The sequence below is a fragment of the Cydia amplana genome, chromosome 10, assembly GCF_948474715.1.
Source record: "Cydia amplana chromosome 10, ilCydAmpl1.1, whole genome shotgun sequence".
NCBI classification, from domain to species: domain Eukaryota; kingdom Metazoa; phylum Arthropoda; class Insecta; order Lepidoptera; family Tortricidae; genus Cydia; species Cydia amplana.
Window position 1 is genome coordinate 15,247,402 of NC_086078.1, and position 16,460 is coordinate 15,263,861.

At 39.4% G+C, this 16,460-nt stretch overlaps 1 protein-coding gene across 1 annotated transcript; it reads right to left on the reverse strand.

Annotated features, from left to right (window-relative positions):
- Positions 1–10,315: 10,315 nt before the first annotated feature.
- Positions 10,316–14,836, reverse strand: LOC134651857 (toll-like receptor 7). Its single transcript, XM_063506978.1, has one exon. It carries the CDS (start codon positions 14,460–14,462, stop codon positions 10,581–10,583), a length of 3,882 nt encoding a protein of 1,293 aa, XP_063363048.1. The 5' UTR covers positions 14,463–14,836; the 3' UTR covers positions 10,316–10,580.
- Between the last annotated feature and the right edge of the window lie 1,624 nt (positions 14,837–16,460).

Here is a 16,460-nt window from a genome sequence, read left to right on the forward strand (position 1 = left end):
GTAAGGTGGCCACTCATAAATTAAATGGCATTTAAATCAATAAAAAAAAACTCAATGTTATTTGACATTTATATGTTGCGGACTCCTTTTCAAGACTCTTTTCCTATGTTCAAATAATTTGACGTTGTCATGGCAGTATGTAAATAAACATGTCAATGAAAAAGTGTGATCTTATTTCAGAATGAGAATAATATATAATAAATAAATAAAATACCTCCGCTAAACGTATGTATCGTGTTACCGGGCGTCGGTAACATAGTGAGGTGAGTTTTCACTTCTATCGGCACTCCCAGAGTGCAACCGTTGTTGCTTGTTTTTTTCTTCATATTTTGACAATATTTTATTTAGGGCATGGTGATGCGGGTGCCTGGCAGCACCATGCCCTCAACGATATAGTTCAGAGGGCTCTCAGGTCGGCGGGCATTCCGTCGGTACTCGAGCCTCCTGGCCTTAGTCGCACGGACGGCAAAAGGCCTGATGGGCTAACGCTCGTACCGTGGGAGAGAGGGCGGTGCTTGGTGTGGGACGCTACGTGTGTCAGCACCTTCGCCGCCTCGCATATCAGTCGCACGGTGTGCGCGGCTGGAGCGGCGGCCGAGTCTCAGGCTGCAGTGAAGCGGCAAAAGTATGCCCCCCTAGGAGCAGGATACATTTTTGTCCCTTTCGCGGTAGAAACGGCGGGCTGCTGGGGGGCGGACGCCAAAAACATGGTACGCGACATAGGCCGTCGACTTAGGCAGAAGGGGGAGGACCCCCGCTCCGAGTCGTTTCTGGTGCAAAGGCTATCCATAGCCATCCAGCGCGGCAATGCCGCGAGTATTATGGGCACTTTTGCACCGGAAGCGTCTAGGAGCGGCAGCAATGTTTAGTTAGTAGTTAGTTTGTAAGTGTGACTGACTGTATGTATGTCTTTTTAATTTATGGGATTTACTAGTAACTTTTGTTTACATAGTTAGCAAGTTTTAAAAATAAACATAGGTACCTACTTATATAACAGCTAAACTTACTAGCCAAAGGCGTGCCTTAAGTTGCGGCCATAATCGCGGCGGTAGGTATTGCGGCGGAGAACGTTAGGGATCATTTAGAATGCGAGTTTCATTACATTGCGGGTTTTGATCGGTCGGTTGAATTGGACGTAACCAACAGCCCGCAATGTAACTAAAATCGCATAAGAGTTCGCGCGGTCTAAATCAGCCCTAAAGCAAATTGACAGGTAGGTACAGTTAACGTCAAAGATATGTTTACATTTTTCACCTTATTACAAAAGAGTAAGGTGCAAAAGTGTAAACATATCTGTGACGTCGACTGTACAGCACTCGCATAAAGCCTGCAACAGTAATGTCGCAACAATAATGCAGCTACAGTTGCTATCCGAGCGTCATCTTGAGTGTCGCTTCTTAAAGTAACAATTCTACAAATCTTTGACAACGCGACAATTGCACAACACGTTTTCACATTTCCACACAATTCGGTTCGCACGGTGCATCACTCAGTTTTATTTACCTTCCTACAGCTAACATTAGCATTGGTAATTTATCGCAAACAGTTGAAATTGCTCTGTCATGCCGAATATTAATGACCGGCTAAATAAACTCGCATTGTGCAAGTCTCGGTCAACCAGATTTGGTTGACAATCCGGCGATAGTAGATATGTTTTATTAGATATAAGTGACCGAGCAAAAGCGGAGGTCTCTGTTTTAGCTTGGGCAAAAATAGTTTTGTATGCCAGATGTTCTCTTCTACAGGTCGCATTTCTCAACCGATTCTCTTGAAATTTGGTGAGCAGGATCGATAATTGTATAGCCTCCTAAGGCCCAGCCATTTATATGAAAAACCCAAAATTTGCCACTGAAATTGTAACCTATAGTGCAGGGAATAGAGTCGGTTTTTATTTGTTTGAAAATTTATCGAAACAAAAGAAATGCTACTTTGTTCCAATTGAATATGGCCTAAATTTCATCGAACTGAAGAAGTACTATAGGTAGGACCTTGGGCCTTAGGAGGATAGAATTAATTTGTCAATTCAGTTTTGGCATTTTTTTTTTTCAAAATGGCCCCACCATGGAGTTCCCAAGGTCTACAGCTCACAGAGCAACTAGCTACCTATGTTTTTTTAGTCCCTTTGGAAATCAGACTACTCGAGTGTGGTGCTGCTATACTGCTACTAATCAGAATAGCAGCACCACATTACTGCTGTCTGACTATATGAATATCACCTTAATTATGATGAAGTACCTACTTGCATTCATTCCCGCTACAAAATTTCGTAAAACTTGATCCTATATTGATAGCTTATTGTTTCCATACTATCTGGCGGTAGGCTGAATTCTATTTTGGAGGGAAACTGGGCTATTCCCAAGTTATTCGATAGTCAGTGCTATTAGGTAAGTTTAGCCGTTAATTTAGCTCAAAGGCTAAACGTATTTTCTGAGTTTCGTGAGCTCCAGTTGCCGAAATAACAAAAGTAACCCTAAACCTGGTTTAGGTTGTGTGAATAGAATCTAATTCCAAGTAAGACCTAACGCAATACTTTCTGATACATTTGGGCGTTTTTGTTTTGTTGTCCCCTACACTTTTTTTTCTAATTTGGGATTTTTTATGTTATTTCTACACAGAATCACGAGCTCTTTCTATCCTAATAGGAGAAAAAAAGTGTCCTAAGGTTTTTATTTCCATTCCGTCACCATTTTTCATAGACTTTGTATGGCGGTCGCGAAATGGATAGATCGAAAAATGTATGGTATGGAAATTTTGGGACACTTTTTTTCTCCTATTAGGATAGAAAGAGCTCGTGATTCTGAGTAGAAATAACATAAAAAAACCCCGAAAAAAATGTGTAGGAAACAACAAAAAAAAAAGCGGCCAAGTGCGAGTCGGACTCGCCCATGAAGGGTTCCGTATTAAGGCGATTTATGACGCATTAAAAAAAAACTACTTACTAGATCTCGTTCAAACCAATTTTCGGTGGAAGTTTACATCGTAATGTACATCGTATATTTTTTTTAGTTTTATCATTCTCTTATTTTAGAAGTTACAGGGGGGGGGGACACACATTTTACCACTTTGGAAGTGTCTCTCGCGCAAACTATTCAGTTTAGAAAAAAATGATATTAGAAACCTCAATATCATTTTTGAAGACCTATCCATAGATACCCCACACGTATGGGTTTGATGAAAAAAAAAATTTTGAGTTTCAGTTCGAAGTATGGGGAACCCCAAAAAATTATTGTTTTTTTTCTATTTTTGTGTGAAAATCTTAATGCGGTTCACAGAATACATCTACTTACCAAGTTTCAACAGTATAGTTCTTATAGTTTCGGAGAAAATTGGCTGTGACATACGGACGGACAGACAGACGGACAGACAGACAGACATGACGAATCTATAAGGGTTCCGTTTTTTGCCATTTGGCTACGGAACCCTAAAAAACGCCCATTTCTACATTTACCTACCGATAACGCTCACACGCCAAAAACCCGCTCCCATAATCCTCAATCCACAATCAAAGTTACGCTCTCACTTTATTTTAAAACAACAATAAATTTGGCGTGAATATTTGCGTAATTATCTAGGTAAGTCTGGTAAGTACGTAGTTTTCGTTGTTATTAGGTAAAGAACGAACTGGAACGTGTAGAAGTTTTGTAGGTATGTAATTTCTACTCGCTATAATTTTCTTTGTATTACAATTTCTAGTAGGTATATAGAAACTTATATAATTCACTTCTGTTTTGTTACCCATTTCGTTGCCATACTTTGTTGGACAAAGTAAGTCGTTAGAACTTTTCAAATGCACATACCGTTATGCTTAGCGACAGAGGGATTGTAGCTTAGGCTTTTGATAAAAGAGAAGCGAGCCATGTTTTTAATAATAAAACCGTTTTACAAACTGATCAAATGTCAAAGAGGAACCAGCAAAATATGCGACTAGATCTACTAAATTGACAAACTAAACTCGCTGGAGCATTTTCGGACATCGCTCGTTTTTGAAGAGTTCCTTTGAGGCAACATGAGATTAGAGGGACAAAGTAAGTTTACTGCGTTTATACGAGTTTCTGGACCGTAACTGCAGAATAATGGATATAAACTACTTTGTCCATGGAGCCGGGGAAAGAACGAATAACTCTTTATTGGAAGATTTAATTTATTTTTCTAAATGGCGTTTGTTGAAAAGTGGCTGATTAAATATTTCCCTGGAAATATAGAGTAAAGTCTTTCAAGCGTTCTGTTGAATACGATTAAGTATAATTTTGTTGAAAGATTAGCTGTTGTTTTAAAGTGATGTGGCTATAATATAGTTTACGTAGTAGTAGTTACAATACAGTAAACCTCTTATTACTGATTTTATGTATGTATTTCAAACGGTTCGCATCTAGAATACTTCACGTAAAGAACGACAATCACTGGTCGCAATACAGTAAATATCATTAAGAACTTTTTATTACCCCCCCGTAATCCGCGCCGGAAGCCGTATCCGCCACGGCGCGTGATCAACTCCTCAGAGACGCCGCGTTCCAGTCTTGAATACATAATGCAGTTACTTCATTCTACCAGGGATCGGATACCGGTATTTTTTGTATGGGAACGGAAACGGTATTTTTTCGTTCTTTGCTAATTACTTCATTTCTAATTGGGCAATCTAATAATACGAAGTCGTAACCTAAAAACACAACTGAGTCCTACATTTAGAGTATAAAATAATTCGTAAAATATTGTTATTTCTAAGTTTTTGCAAAAAACCGGTTCCGATCCCTGCATTCTACGCTAAAAGGCAGTAAGTCTTTACGAACCCAATACATGTATGACCTTCTATGAGATATTACCTTCTTGCTAGTAAACATATACGACGCAATGCCATATTAAAACAATGTAAGCTTATAGTTAGACCAAGCTAAGTTGAAAGCGATTTTGATAGGCCAGACTGTGCAAGTGTTATTTAGACGTCATAATTTGCTACTTTCCTACTTGTCATATCAGCTTCTTTTTTAGAAATGTCAAAACGATTTGCTAACATGGAACTTGTATGAAAACGTGTATGTAGAGTGACGTCACGGTCAACTCACCTACTTTTTATATTTCAATCTGATTTATTAAATAGAAATTGTGTTTAAAAATAACTGTAATCTATGTTTTTCTAATAATTATCTGGTGCTATATTTCGTGCACGGTGTGAAATAATTTATTTTAAGTAGAGGAAAGTACCCAATTATATAGAAGTTAGGGTAATATGATAGGTAATTAGTTGCATCGCATTTTTTTGTGGCATATCAATAAATATTCGCCGTTTAGTTAATTTTCTAAAAATTTACTCTTATCTTCCTCTCAGTGGTTTTATGCTGAACGCCGACAAATTAACTCAACAGAAAGTTACAAAGTGTAGGTCAACAGAAAATAACCGCATACTACTCATATTACCATTGCTAATCATGTTTAAAATGTTTCCTCACAAATATCCAAGAAGGAACGTTGTTTGAAGCTTAGTCTAACGGTAATTTTACTTAGTTGGCAACTTGGCACAAGTGTATTGTACTCGAAGATCATAATTTACGACCAGACCTAAAGCACCTAAAGAGACCATTTTCTATTACTAAAGTGGGTCTAGTCTAGGTAGGTGTGGGCTCAGCGATTTTGTCGCGTCGCTACAAGTACCTACAAGTAGAGTACATGCGGCCAACACCAATTTTGGTGTCATAGTAGTTGCCGCTCACCGCCAAGGAACGGATGCCTGCTCGCGCTTGCGCCACGTAGCGGTCATATTTGTCGTAAAAGACCCGTTTTGTTAGAGAGTGAATCTTCTGTACCTTAGGTGTTTCACTTTTGTATGGAGAAAAAAAGTCGTGATATTTTTCCTGACTTTGCTCACCACTCGAGTCTCCCCACTCTAAAAACGATCTATTTCAATTTTCATAATAATCGATTAACGTTTAAAGGTTGCACAAATTGAAAATGTGGAGAGAGAACCCCATACATTGCGTGAAAATTAACTATTTTTTTTAATAGCAAAATATAATGAACTGATACTAAAATCTAATGAAAAAACTGAATTTTGCGTCTAAAACATGATAAAACCACTTTTCCTTTGGAAACAGGTGGAAAAACTGAAAAATCTTAATTAGAACATTTATCGAGTAACCAAAACCCATGTTAACTACTGATTTTAAAATTGATTTATATGTAGAAGGTTCAGTATCAAACTACTCACCGCTTTGATGGTAGCCGCTTAAACCATTTTCTACCCTCCGATGTAGAGTCGTTGGTTATTTGAGAAAACTTTGTTGATGTTGTGCAACCTCTAAATATTCACCGATTTTAATTTTTATTGCTATATAATATTTTTCTTTTCGAAAATCGAAAATTCGGAAAAATGAAACACCCTACTGTACCTAGTACTATTATTTATTCTGTGGTCTAGGCTAGATAGATCAATCATTATGTAGGTAATAGTTATTGAAACTCTAATAATACCATATATCATAAACAAACTCTAATAATAGAGTTTATACTTCGTAAGTATAATTACTGTTTTACAAATAGAAGATAGGCTGAATCCAACGATAACAAAAGTGAAGGCCAGATAGAACCCTTTCTTTAGATAACCACTGAGAAACACGTCTTTACTTTATAATTCTTCAAAAGCGCATATTAACAAGTTAGAACGCTTCGCTTGTGGCCAGAAAAAAGACGTTTTTGAGCAATTAGTCACTAGGGATAAGCCGAAATATGACATTGACGGATACCTGCTAATGCCACCTTAAAACTAACTTTACTAATAAAACTTTAGAGTTTAAAATTGAGTAAAGCAGTGCCGTATCAAGTTCTTATTATTCTCAGTGAAGCAATGAACGGTCGTATGAACAATAAGTTTGTACAAGACAGGAAAAGCTCTATAGTAGCGCTGGAAGGGAGCCAAAGTGAATTTCCGATTATGGTAAATAATTGAGAATGGAATTGTGTTTGCCAAGTGTACTTTTGAGAAACATTTAAGAGAAGAAACTTACAAGTACGATCACGAATTGTAGAATATGTATAAGTGCATTGGGTTAACTTCTAAAGCGGAGTAATTTTAAAAATCGCCAATATCTACTAAACCCAAAGGTGGTCTGCAAGAGATCGCTATTTAGCGACAGATAAAACCGTCCGTTGTGTAGGTTGAATTTCTGTGCTTAATTTGTGTGGTGGAGCAATGAGCAATAAAGAATTTGTATTGTAAACCAGAAGCAGTTACTTTATGTAATGTTTATGAAATACGAGAATGAAGGACTTGTATCCAGCCATGTTCATGAAGTAGATTTAAAAAAATGCAACGCTTTAAGGCATGGTTGCTTACTGTTACTACAGTAGAAAGTGCAGCTTCTAGTTTAGTAGGTATATAATTATGTACCTATATGCAGTTTTTAAAATTACCCCGCATTCGAATATACCTGGCATGTGAACAGTCACATGCCAGTCATATACCTACATACTTTCAATAGTCTTCACTACAAAATATATTTTACAGTACATATGGGGCTACTTTTCCGCACTAGTGCGTAAAATAGCACTTTTTGTGAGTATGTCAAAACTTTAAAGTGCCATATATGTACTGTAAAACGTTGTTCGATACACGTGCGAATAGGTAATTCGCAACTCGTGTCGATTTAAAACACTCCCTTCGGTCGTGTTTTAATTTATCGCCACTCGTTTCGAATTTCCTTTTTTTCGCACTTGTATCGAAAATAACTATGTATTTTGACAGAGTAATATATACTGGAAGTATAAATAATAAACAAGTAAACGTAAAGAGTCCTGAAACCCGGTTTTAAGTGCGATGACTCTCATTACGAGCAGGTGGGCTCACAATGCAGCCTAATTACGTAATCACAAAACTGTTTACCGATATTATTGAATCACCGCATTTTTTGTTTAACACTACCAAAGAATTTTAGACTTTATGTTCGGTGTGTAAAGTACACAATGTATTTGTACGGAGGTAAGTATTTTACTTATCTTAATTACTGTGTATTTAGGTATAAGGGGATCCTAGACATACAGACGTCAAAACAAACATAATGCGTTCACATCGGTTTAAAAAATAACAATCGTAAGTTTCATAACTGATAACTGACATAACCACAGAATAAATAATAGTACTAGGTACAGAAGATTCACTCTAACAAAACGCGTCTATTATATTACGACAGATATGACCGCTAGGTGGCAAGCGCGAGCAGGCATCCGTTCCATAGCGGTGCGCGGCAACTAGTATGGCTAGACACCAAAATTGGTGTGTGCCGCATGTACTTGTAGCAACGCGACGAAATCGCGGAGTGAGCCAAGCCTGACATAACTTTATCCTCGTTCTTCAACTAAGGTTGGTTGACTATCGAAACCTAACATAACGAACGTTTTATGCCATTGAATGGATATTATTAAGTACCTATACGAAGTGACACGTCTTGTTATAAATGCAAATGTAATTAATTAGGTACAATCATGGTACAGTCAGCAGCAGAAGTTGCTAAGCGGGCGAGGTGTTCAAAATGATCTTGACTCGGGTTTGCACGACGGATCCGAAATGTATGGGAATATCCGCGGATCCGGATCCAGATCCGGATAATTTCATACATTTCGGATCCGGATTGCAAATCCTAATCTTGACGCGAATTTATTGTTAAGAGAATAACGTGTCACGGTAATTTTGAACACCTCGCCCGCTTAGCAGCTTGTGCTGCTGAATGTACTATGAAATAAAAATGTTGTAAACTACAATTTAAAGATAATTTCTATCGGGCTTAAATAGGTCCCTTGGTCTATTTGTCGTATTAAGTTTAATAATGCGTTAAGTGAGTCACTATTATTCAGATAAGTCAATGTAAATTTCAATAACCAAACCCCGGATTTCGGGAAGTAAACAGGCATATAAAGCAGGCTTAAAATTTCCGAAACGTATAATTTGATAGTCCTGAATTAGAACTTTCCTCTTGTTTCATATAATTAAAAGGCTTTCAGTGACGAAGTTTATTATTAGCGGGCATGCTTTGGCTGGAGAATTTATAACTTTACATCGTACAGCGGACATTGCTAGTACAAAAGTTTTAATGGTAATCCCGGTTCACATAATGTTCATTAGTGATTAAATCTAACAAAATCTGTGTTATGATTGAGGGTTATGACTTAGGCCTACTGTCCACGGGAGCGTAGCTGCATAGACGCGTATTCGTCATTGTACACTTGGTGTACGCTTGCTTGCAGCCTACATACAAAATCGCACAACTCTGTCCACGGAGCGGCTGACGCGACGCTTCCGTGGACAGTAGGCTTTACAGACCAATTGGAACGTACACTGATATCAGAACGACTGATGTCATTCGGTTATCGTGCATTTCGGTCGTACTTGTCCGTACATGTATTGGGGCGGGCGAGACGCACGATAACTAACTCTGATCCATTTTGAAATCTAGGGATACCTATCAGCTATTTCCTAATTAGTCGTCCATATGACCATAATTATGATAAAGAGTTAAGTAATAAATAAGGTAGTAAGTTTATTTACGAAATATAAAATAAGGTACCTATATCGAACTTTCTTCCTGGTTTCAGTTGGTTAAGCTTATGTTTTCGTCACGACTCACGAGGGTGTGTCGTTCACTAACATGATTCCCGTCCTTCATAAAATCCCCGACGCACGTGAAATTGCCTTGTTTCAGGGCGGCCCAAAGAATAGGACATTATACAGTCATGAATACAAGTGGTCTATAAAACGAGTGGACACTGGACACGAAACAACGCGAGCGAAGCACGTGGACGTATCTGAAACACCCTTGTCCTAATGCGCTACAATTAAAACACTGTATCTCTATATGAGTTTTGAAGCACATACGTCCTTTTTACTTAGCTTTATTATTGCAGATACGACTGTTTAACTTGAAATGGATGTTACGTATGTATTCAGTAGCCTACCTCTCAACAGAGTGGTCAGGACCATAAATATGTAAATCATATTTGCCTTTGCACTTTCATCATTCGGACATGTTTGTGATTTTTATTAATTTTAACATTGATCGTCATGATGGACTCGCAATTGTAATTATTTGCATTTTATTAATGAAATGGGTGTTGTTGAACGTTTTGATACTTGATTGGGAAAATAAACTGTGAATACAACAGTTGGGATCAATGAAACAAATTTTATGTTATCTAATCTACTCACTCGTGTTAAATGTACATAAAAGTATTTACAGTTTATTTTGTTTTATCCCACAGTTATATTTACATTCACTATTTTCTCCTCAGAGAGGTTATAGTGGTGATTTTGTAAGGTTTTGAATAAAAATCGATATTATAAATCTTCATCTTTTAGTTTTATTTTGTATAAATAACGCCATATTACCGACACTATGATCACTTGTTTTTTGCTATTTACAATACATATTCTACAGCAGTCTTTAAATTTTATTACGAAATCTATACACAGGATAACGAATAGGCAAATAGTACAATTACATAGATTTGGTATAGCACTTATTATCTAATAATTACAATATTTACAGCGCGCTAAATTAACATTTATTTACATAGTTTTGACTGGAAGCGGGGCGTGGGCCCTAGACTAGGTAAGCTTGCACGGTGTTACCCGTGTCAACCAGGGGAGGCGGGGGCGGCCATTGGCGGAGGTCCCGCCGCCTGCCCGGGGCCATCCCGTGCTCCAAGGATGAATAGTCCGAGTCTATGGAGGAGTAGATGTGGTCTGAGATCGGCCTGCCGTCAGGCCCGTACACCACTCCTTGCGTCTGTCTCACGACTGACGGTGATTGACGCACCTCACTGCTGTACTCTGGCGGAGCGCTCGCGCCCTGTCCGCCACCTATCACAGGCGATTTATCAGGATACGGCATCGTACGATTCCCACCGTTAGGCACCGAAGAATCCAACGTATAAGTATTTATATTCTTTCTATAGTTGTGGCTTCGCCGCTTATGATTCGGCTGGGACGAATCCGGCATCATATACCTGAGGCGCTCCCAGAACCTTTTTTGTCCCCAGCGGAGACGCGATCCCGTTTTGAGATAAGGCCGTAAATCGGGGTCGCATATTGCGTCTGCCACCACAGTACACTCCTCTATTAGCACCAACTTATAAATGCACCCTTTCAGGGCGTCGTGCAACCCTTGTCGGAATTCGTAGCGAGACCATTCCGTTTGCATGAAGTTTCTTGTGAGCACGATTATTATGCGCTTGGAAGCTTCCGCCGCCTCGACGACCGGCGGCGCGCATTGCATGTATTGCGCCCCATGGTGCGGGATATCTCGATAATGAAGACAGAGGTGGTAGGATGGATTTCCGTTCTCTAACTCGGCCGCTAGTGACTGCACGACGAACTCTTCATCCTTCGGACTGTAGCATACGTACGCGTCATACAACTTCTCGCTTTCTTCAAAAGCTCCCGCGAACGAGAACACTCGTATGCCACAGTTCGTGTATAGCCACACTCTGAGCGAGTCTCTAAAAAGGAATAGTATGACGAGCGCCAATAAAATTAACATAAAACCGGTGAGCGTCGAGACCATCATGGGAACATAGTTCGACACGAGCATGTTGCCGATGACTGAATTATCGGCGTAATAATCGCTGCAAGCGGTGCCGTTTAAATTGAGCTCTTTTTTCTGCGGCGGTTTCGCGTCTCCATTCCAACACCATACGTCGGTAATGTCAATGATTTTTTGCGCGTTTTCAGCCAGGTATGCGGTTAATTCCTGCAAATAGCGGCATTTGCACGACCACAGGTTGTTACCGAGCGACAATGCTTTCAAATTAGGGTTATTATTGAATGTCCACACGCTAAAATCGACCAGTCTGTTGCCGTCAAGGCGTAGGGTTTCCAAAGATTTTAACGTCAGGAAAGTCACGTTCACGATGTGACTGATTAGATTATTTTGCAGGAATAGTTCTTTCAAATTGCTCAACTGGTGGAATTCGTATCCTTTCAATTCTTTAAGCTTGTTATTTCCCAAATGCAAAATTTGTAACGCATTCAATCCAGCAAAAGTTCTATTCTGAATGTTGTCGACGTTGCTATTGTTTACATAAAGAGACCTCATCTTCTGTCTTCCAATGAAAACATGGTTTTGTAGTTCCCTTATATTGTTACCGTCAAGAAACACTTCTGTCGCGTCCATGGGTATTTTATGCGGTACCTCCATTGAAGATTGTCCGGAACAGTCGACGACGTTTGTATTCCACAATGGGTCGTGGTAACAAGTGCAATTTTGAGGGCAGGTCATTTCACAGTCGCACGCATCGTAATCACAGCAATGACAGATCGCAAAACAATGAGTCTCATACGCACATAGAAAGTCCGACGACTTGAGATTCGTTAAGGGCACATGGGTTCCGCTTCGAGTGTTTGTCATTTTACACAACACGTTTTCTAAGTCCATTAACCGCGGGTACTGCCTCGTGGCAGTCGTATAGTTTACAATTTGTAACCACTCCATTGTACAATCACACTTAATAGGGTTTCCGCCTATGTAAAACTCGGGCAAGGTTTTATTACTCGGCACTGGCGCTAAACGCAAACTATTCTGATCTAAATGCACTATTTCGTTAGCGTACATGTCCACTCGCGTTAAGTTTTTCTTTTCGTAAAACGTATTCACATGTATATTGTTCAAATAGTTATTATTTATAAACAACAGTTCAACACTATTCGGTATGGCCATTGGCGATATTTCCGATATACGATTATGGCTAGCGTCCAAAGTCTTTATACGGATTTCGTCTTGTAACTTGTAGTAGTTGCCTAAATGTTCGATATAATTACCGTGAATGTCCAACCACTTCAAATTACTAGGCACAAACGCGTAATCGAACCACACTAGATGGTTCTCCGACAGGTTGAGCCACAGGAGGCTCGCCAGCGTGGAGAAGACACCGTTAATGTCCGACAAGAAGTTTCCGTCGAGTCGTATGGCTTCCAATTGGCTATTGCGGCTGAATGTCCCTCGCTCAATCGACTGGATCTTGTTTTTTGCTATGTTAAGCACTTGTAGGCTCGGCAAGTCCCAGAACATTCCGACGCTCAAGTTTCCAATTTGATTGTCAATCAACCGAAGGCCGGTAAGCTGATTCAGGTTTTTGAACGAACCATTTCTAAAATCTGTTATTTGGTTTTCACCGAGATCCAGCGTTTTCAGAAATGATAGCTCCCACAGTGCTTCAGGCACGTCTAAAAGTTGATTAGAACTTAAATCGAACTCTTTCAAGTCCGAGCAATTCTTAAAAGCTTTACGGTCGATGTTTACTAGCAAATTATTGTTCAGAGTTAACTTGCTCAGTACAAACAAACCGTTAAATAAGTTCTCATCAATAGTATGCAGACGGTTCTCAGCTAAATTCAATGTATGCAGGTTATAAAGCGGCAAAAACGCATTGTCTTCAATGTATCCAATGGAATTGTTCTTCAAGTTCAATATTTGCAGGAAGAATAGATCTTTAAACGTCTTTCCGTCGATTCTTGTCAGAGCGTTATTCGATAAGTTTAAAACAATAAGTCGTATCAGTCCCAAGAATGTTCCGTCGTCGATATGGTTACTGGTAAGCTGGTTGCTTGATAAGTCTAAAACAATCAACTGCTCTAAGCGATGAAATATGCCTCGAGCCAACTCAAATAACGAATTGTCGTTGAGATACACTTCACGCAACTCTCTGGCGTTAGCGAAGAGCCCCTCCGGCAGTGTGTGAAGGCGGTTATGTGATATGTTTAGCACTCTCATAGACACAAGACCGTTGAATGCTTCGCTTGATATGTCAGTGATATTATTATGTTGCAGATATAAAGACTGTAAGCTCCTTAGTTTCAACAACTCGGAGTCTTCAGGCAGAGACTTTATCTCATTGTGGCTAAGATCTAGGTAGTGCAAGCTAGAGCCACATCCCTGGCCTAAGCCCAGCTGCCCAATTGTCTTTATTCTATTATGCGTCAAATTCAATGTGTTCAAATTTTCTAAGGAACAGAACACGCCGGAAGGAACGAATTTGATGTTATTTTGAGCAAGATCCAACGAATGCAGTTCCGATAATCCATTAAAAGTGTTCAAAGATAACTCTAAATTCTTGGTAGGACTCCACTCGAAGTTTTTCGAACGAAGCTTCAGCCTTTTAAGTTTTCTCAAGTCTTGAAACGTGCCGTCGGGAACTTGGAGAAGTTTGCAGTTGTTTATTGACAACTCCGTGAGATCTGGAACAGGGCTGAAGTAGTGGCCTCGTAGAGAGCTTTCGAAGAGCAGGAGATGGTTGCACTCGATGGAAAGATGTCTAGTATCCGAGGACACGGTGGCGATGCCGGCACCATCGCTGTCTAGAGTCCGGATCCTACACAGGACACTGTTGTCCGCGGCACCGGACACTTTGACGCATTTGTCCGAGCCATAGGGCAGCGCGGCTCGCCCGACTTGCAGCAGCGCGCAAATTACCACCACGGCGTACATTATGAAGCTATATCACAGACTCCACATTTCACTACAGAACGTCTCATAAACACTCTCCTCGGGTCGATATCACCATTTCCGAAACAAAGTCCGTAGTACACTTGACTGAAGAAAAACTCGCTAACATATCACTGCACTGTGGTCCTTATTGTCCGTTGTGCTCACAAATATGGTTTGAATGTGAGTTTAACTGAAGAATTGGGTTTATAGTTTGAGATCAGGTTTGTTGAATAATTAGTGCGTATTTTATAAAGGCCGGCGTGGAGTGTAAGCACGACCTCTTCGCGGCGCGGCTGCGGAGCGACTGACAAGCGGAGAGCTTGACTTGTGGAAGTGGCAGTGGGGACGCGCAACTTTACCCCCCGCCGCCTGCCCCCCGGTAAGCTCACAGCTACGCTCAACTGGGACGCGTGCTGCCATCTAACGTCGAGTAGCGGTATTGCGGACATTGCGGTGAGTAGTGAAAGCGCAATGCATTCATAAAATCATGATTAAATTCGTACAAGTGGAGTAGTTCTATAAATTAAGTAAAGATTTAACGTTGTTAATAAGTAACGATTTGTGAGTTTTCTAATGAACTTTGTTTAACATAATTTTATATAATAACAAAAAATTGGGTAGCATTATTAATCCATATTTATGCTCCTTTTTGAAATAAAAAAGGTAGATACTTTTTAAGGTACCTACATACTTATTTCCGAAGTTTTTACAGCCTCTTTTTGCTTTTTATTTCTATATTCCAAGTTACGTGATAAGTTTTGTGTTTTATTGATGATGAAGATAAAGAAGGTAAACTATTGTGGCATGATATATATGGAGCTCAAAATACCGTACGTGTATCGATTCTTGATAAAAAAATCATCCTAAGTACCTATTATCTTTTCATGCAAATCACCTAAACGTCGACCTATATTCTAACGTCCCACGTGACGTTGCCACGTTAAGCCCTACTAGGACAGAGTCAGGCATAATTTATGGCACCCTCTTACCACAAACATCTTTGTAATGTAAAATTCAGCAAAGGTTTACCGCAACGCCTCTGAAACTGTGAAGACTTGGCTTTACCAGAGTAGTTCTATATTGAGTAGTTTAACTTAATAGGCAAACGAACCCGCGTCCAAAAAACCGCCCATAAATTCGAAATATACCGCTTCCATTTTAAAACGACATGCTATAATTACATGAAACTTCAAATCCCATCAAAAACATTACATGTAAAAAGATGCAAGTCTCGCAAGGCAATTCTTCTACTACCTACAAAAAAGTTTTGAGATGTTATGTGAAACCAAGTCGGTTATTTTAGTCAGTGCCAGGGGGTGTTAAACCGTATCAATAAGATATCTTTAATTTTTAATACGTATAATAACTTGGCCATCGCACAGCCGTGCTGAGCACGGCTGAGTAAAGCATTATGTGCGATTGTCTACCGCGAAAATCGAAGTTCGCAAATTGCGGGCATTGGTCTCTGTCACTCTAATTACGCCTTAATTGGAGTAAAAGAGAAAGATCCCCGCAATTTGCGAATTTCAGTTTTCGCGGTAGGCCCCCTGGTGGGTTTTAGCGTTCGAAATTTAAATATTAAACGTCAATCGGAAAATGTTTGGAGGTACTGTGATTTTCTTATACTCTGGCTTTACTTTTGAGCGTCATTTTCTTTCAATATTTTCTAGAAAACGGATTCACTTTGCCTATGTTTTATTCAGCAATATAATGAAATATTATTTTTTAACATGATATACCTATGTTGATTTCAATGTTGTCGATATGGGAAATATTGTAATAAAAATGTTATTACTTATTAGTGTTTCAGGCCAATTCGAATTAATACGTACTCTTGGTAGACATCTAACTGATGTCATTCAGATATCGTCTATTTTCCTCGTGGATATGTACCTCAATATGGGTAATTTTGGATCACAGGTATGTAATTACAGTTACTTTAGCTTATTTGACTTTAAATATATTCAAAAATGACTGTTAACTAGATTATTTACTCTT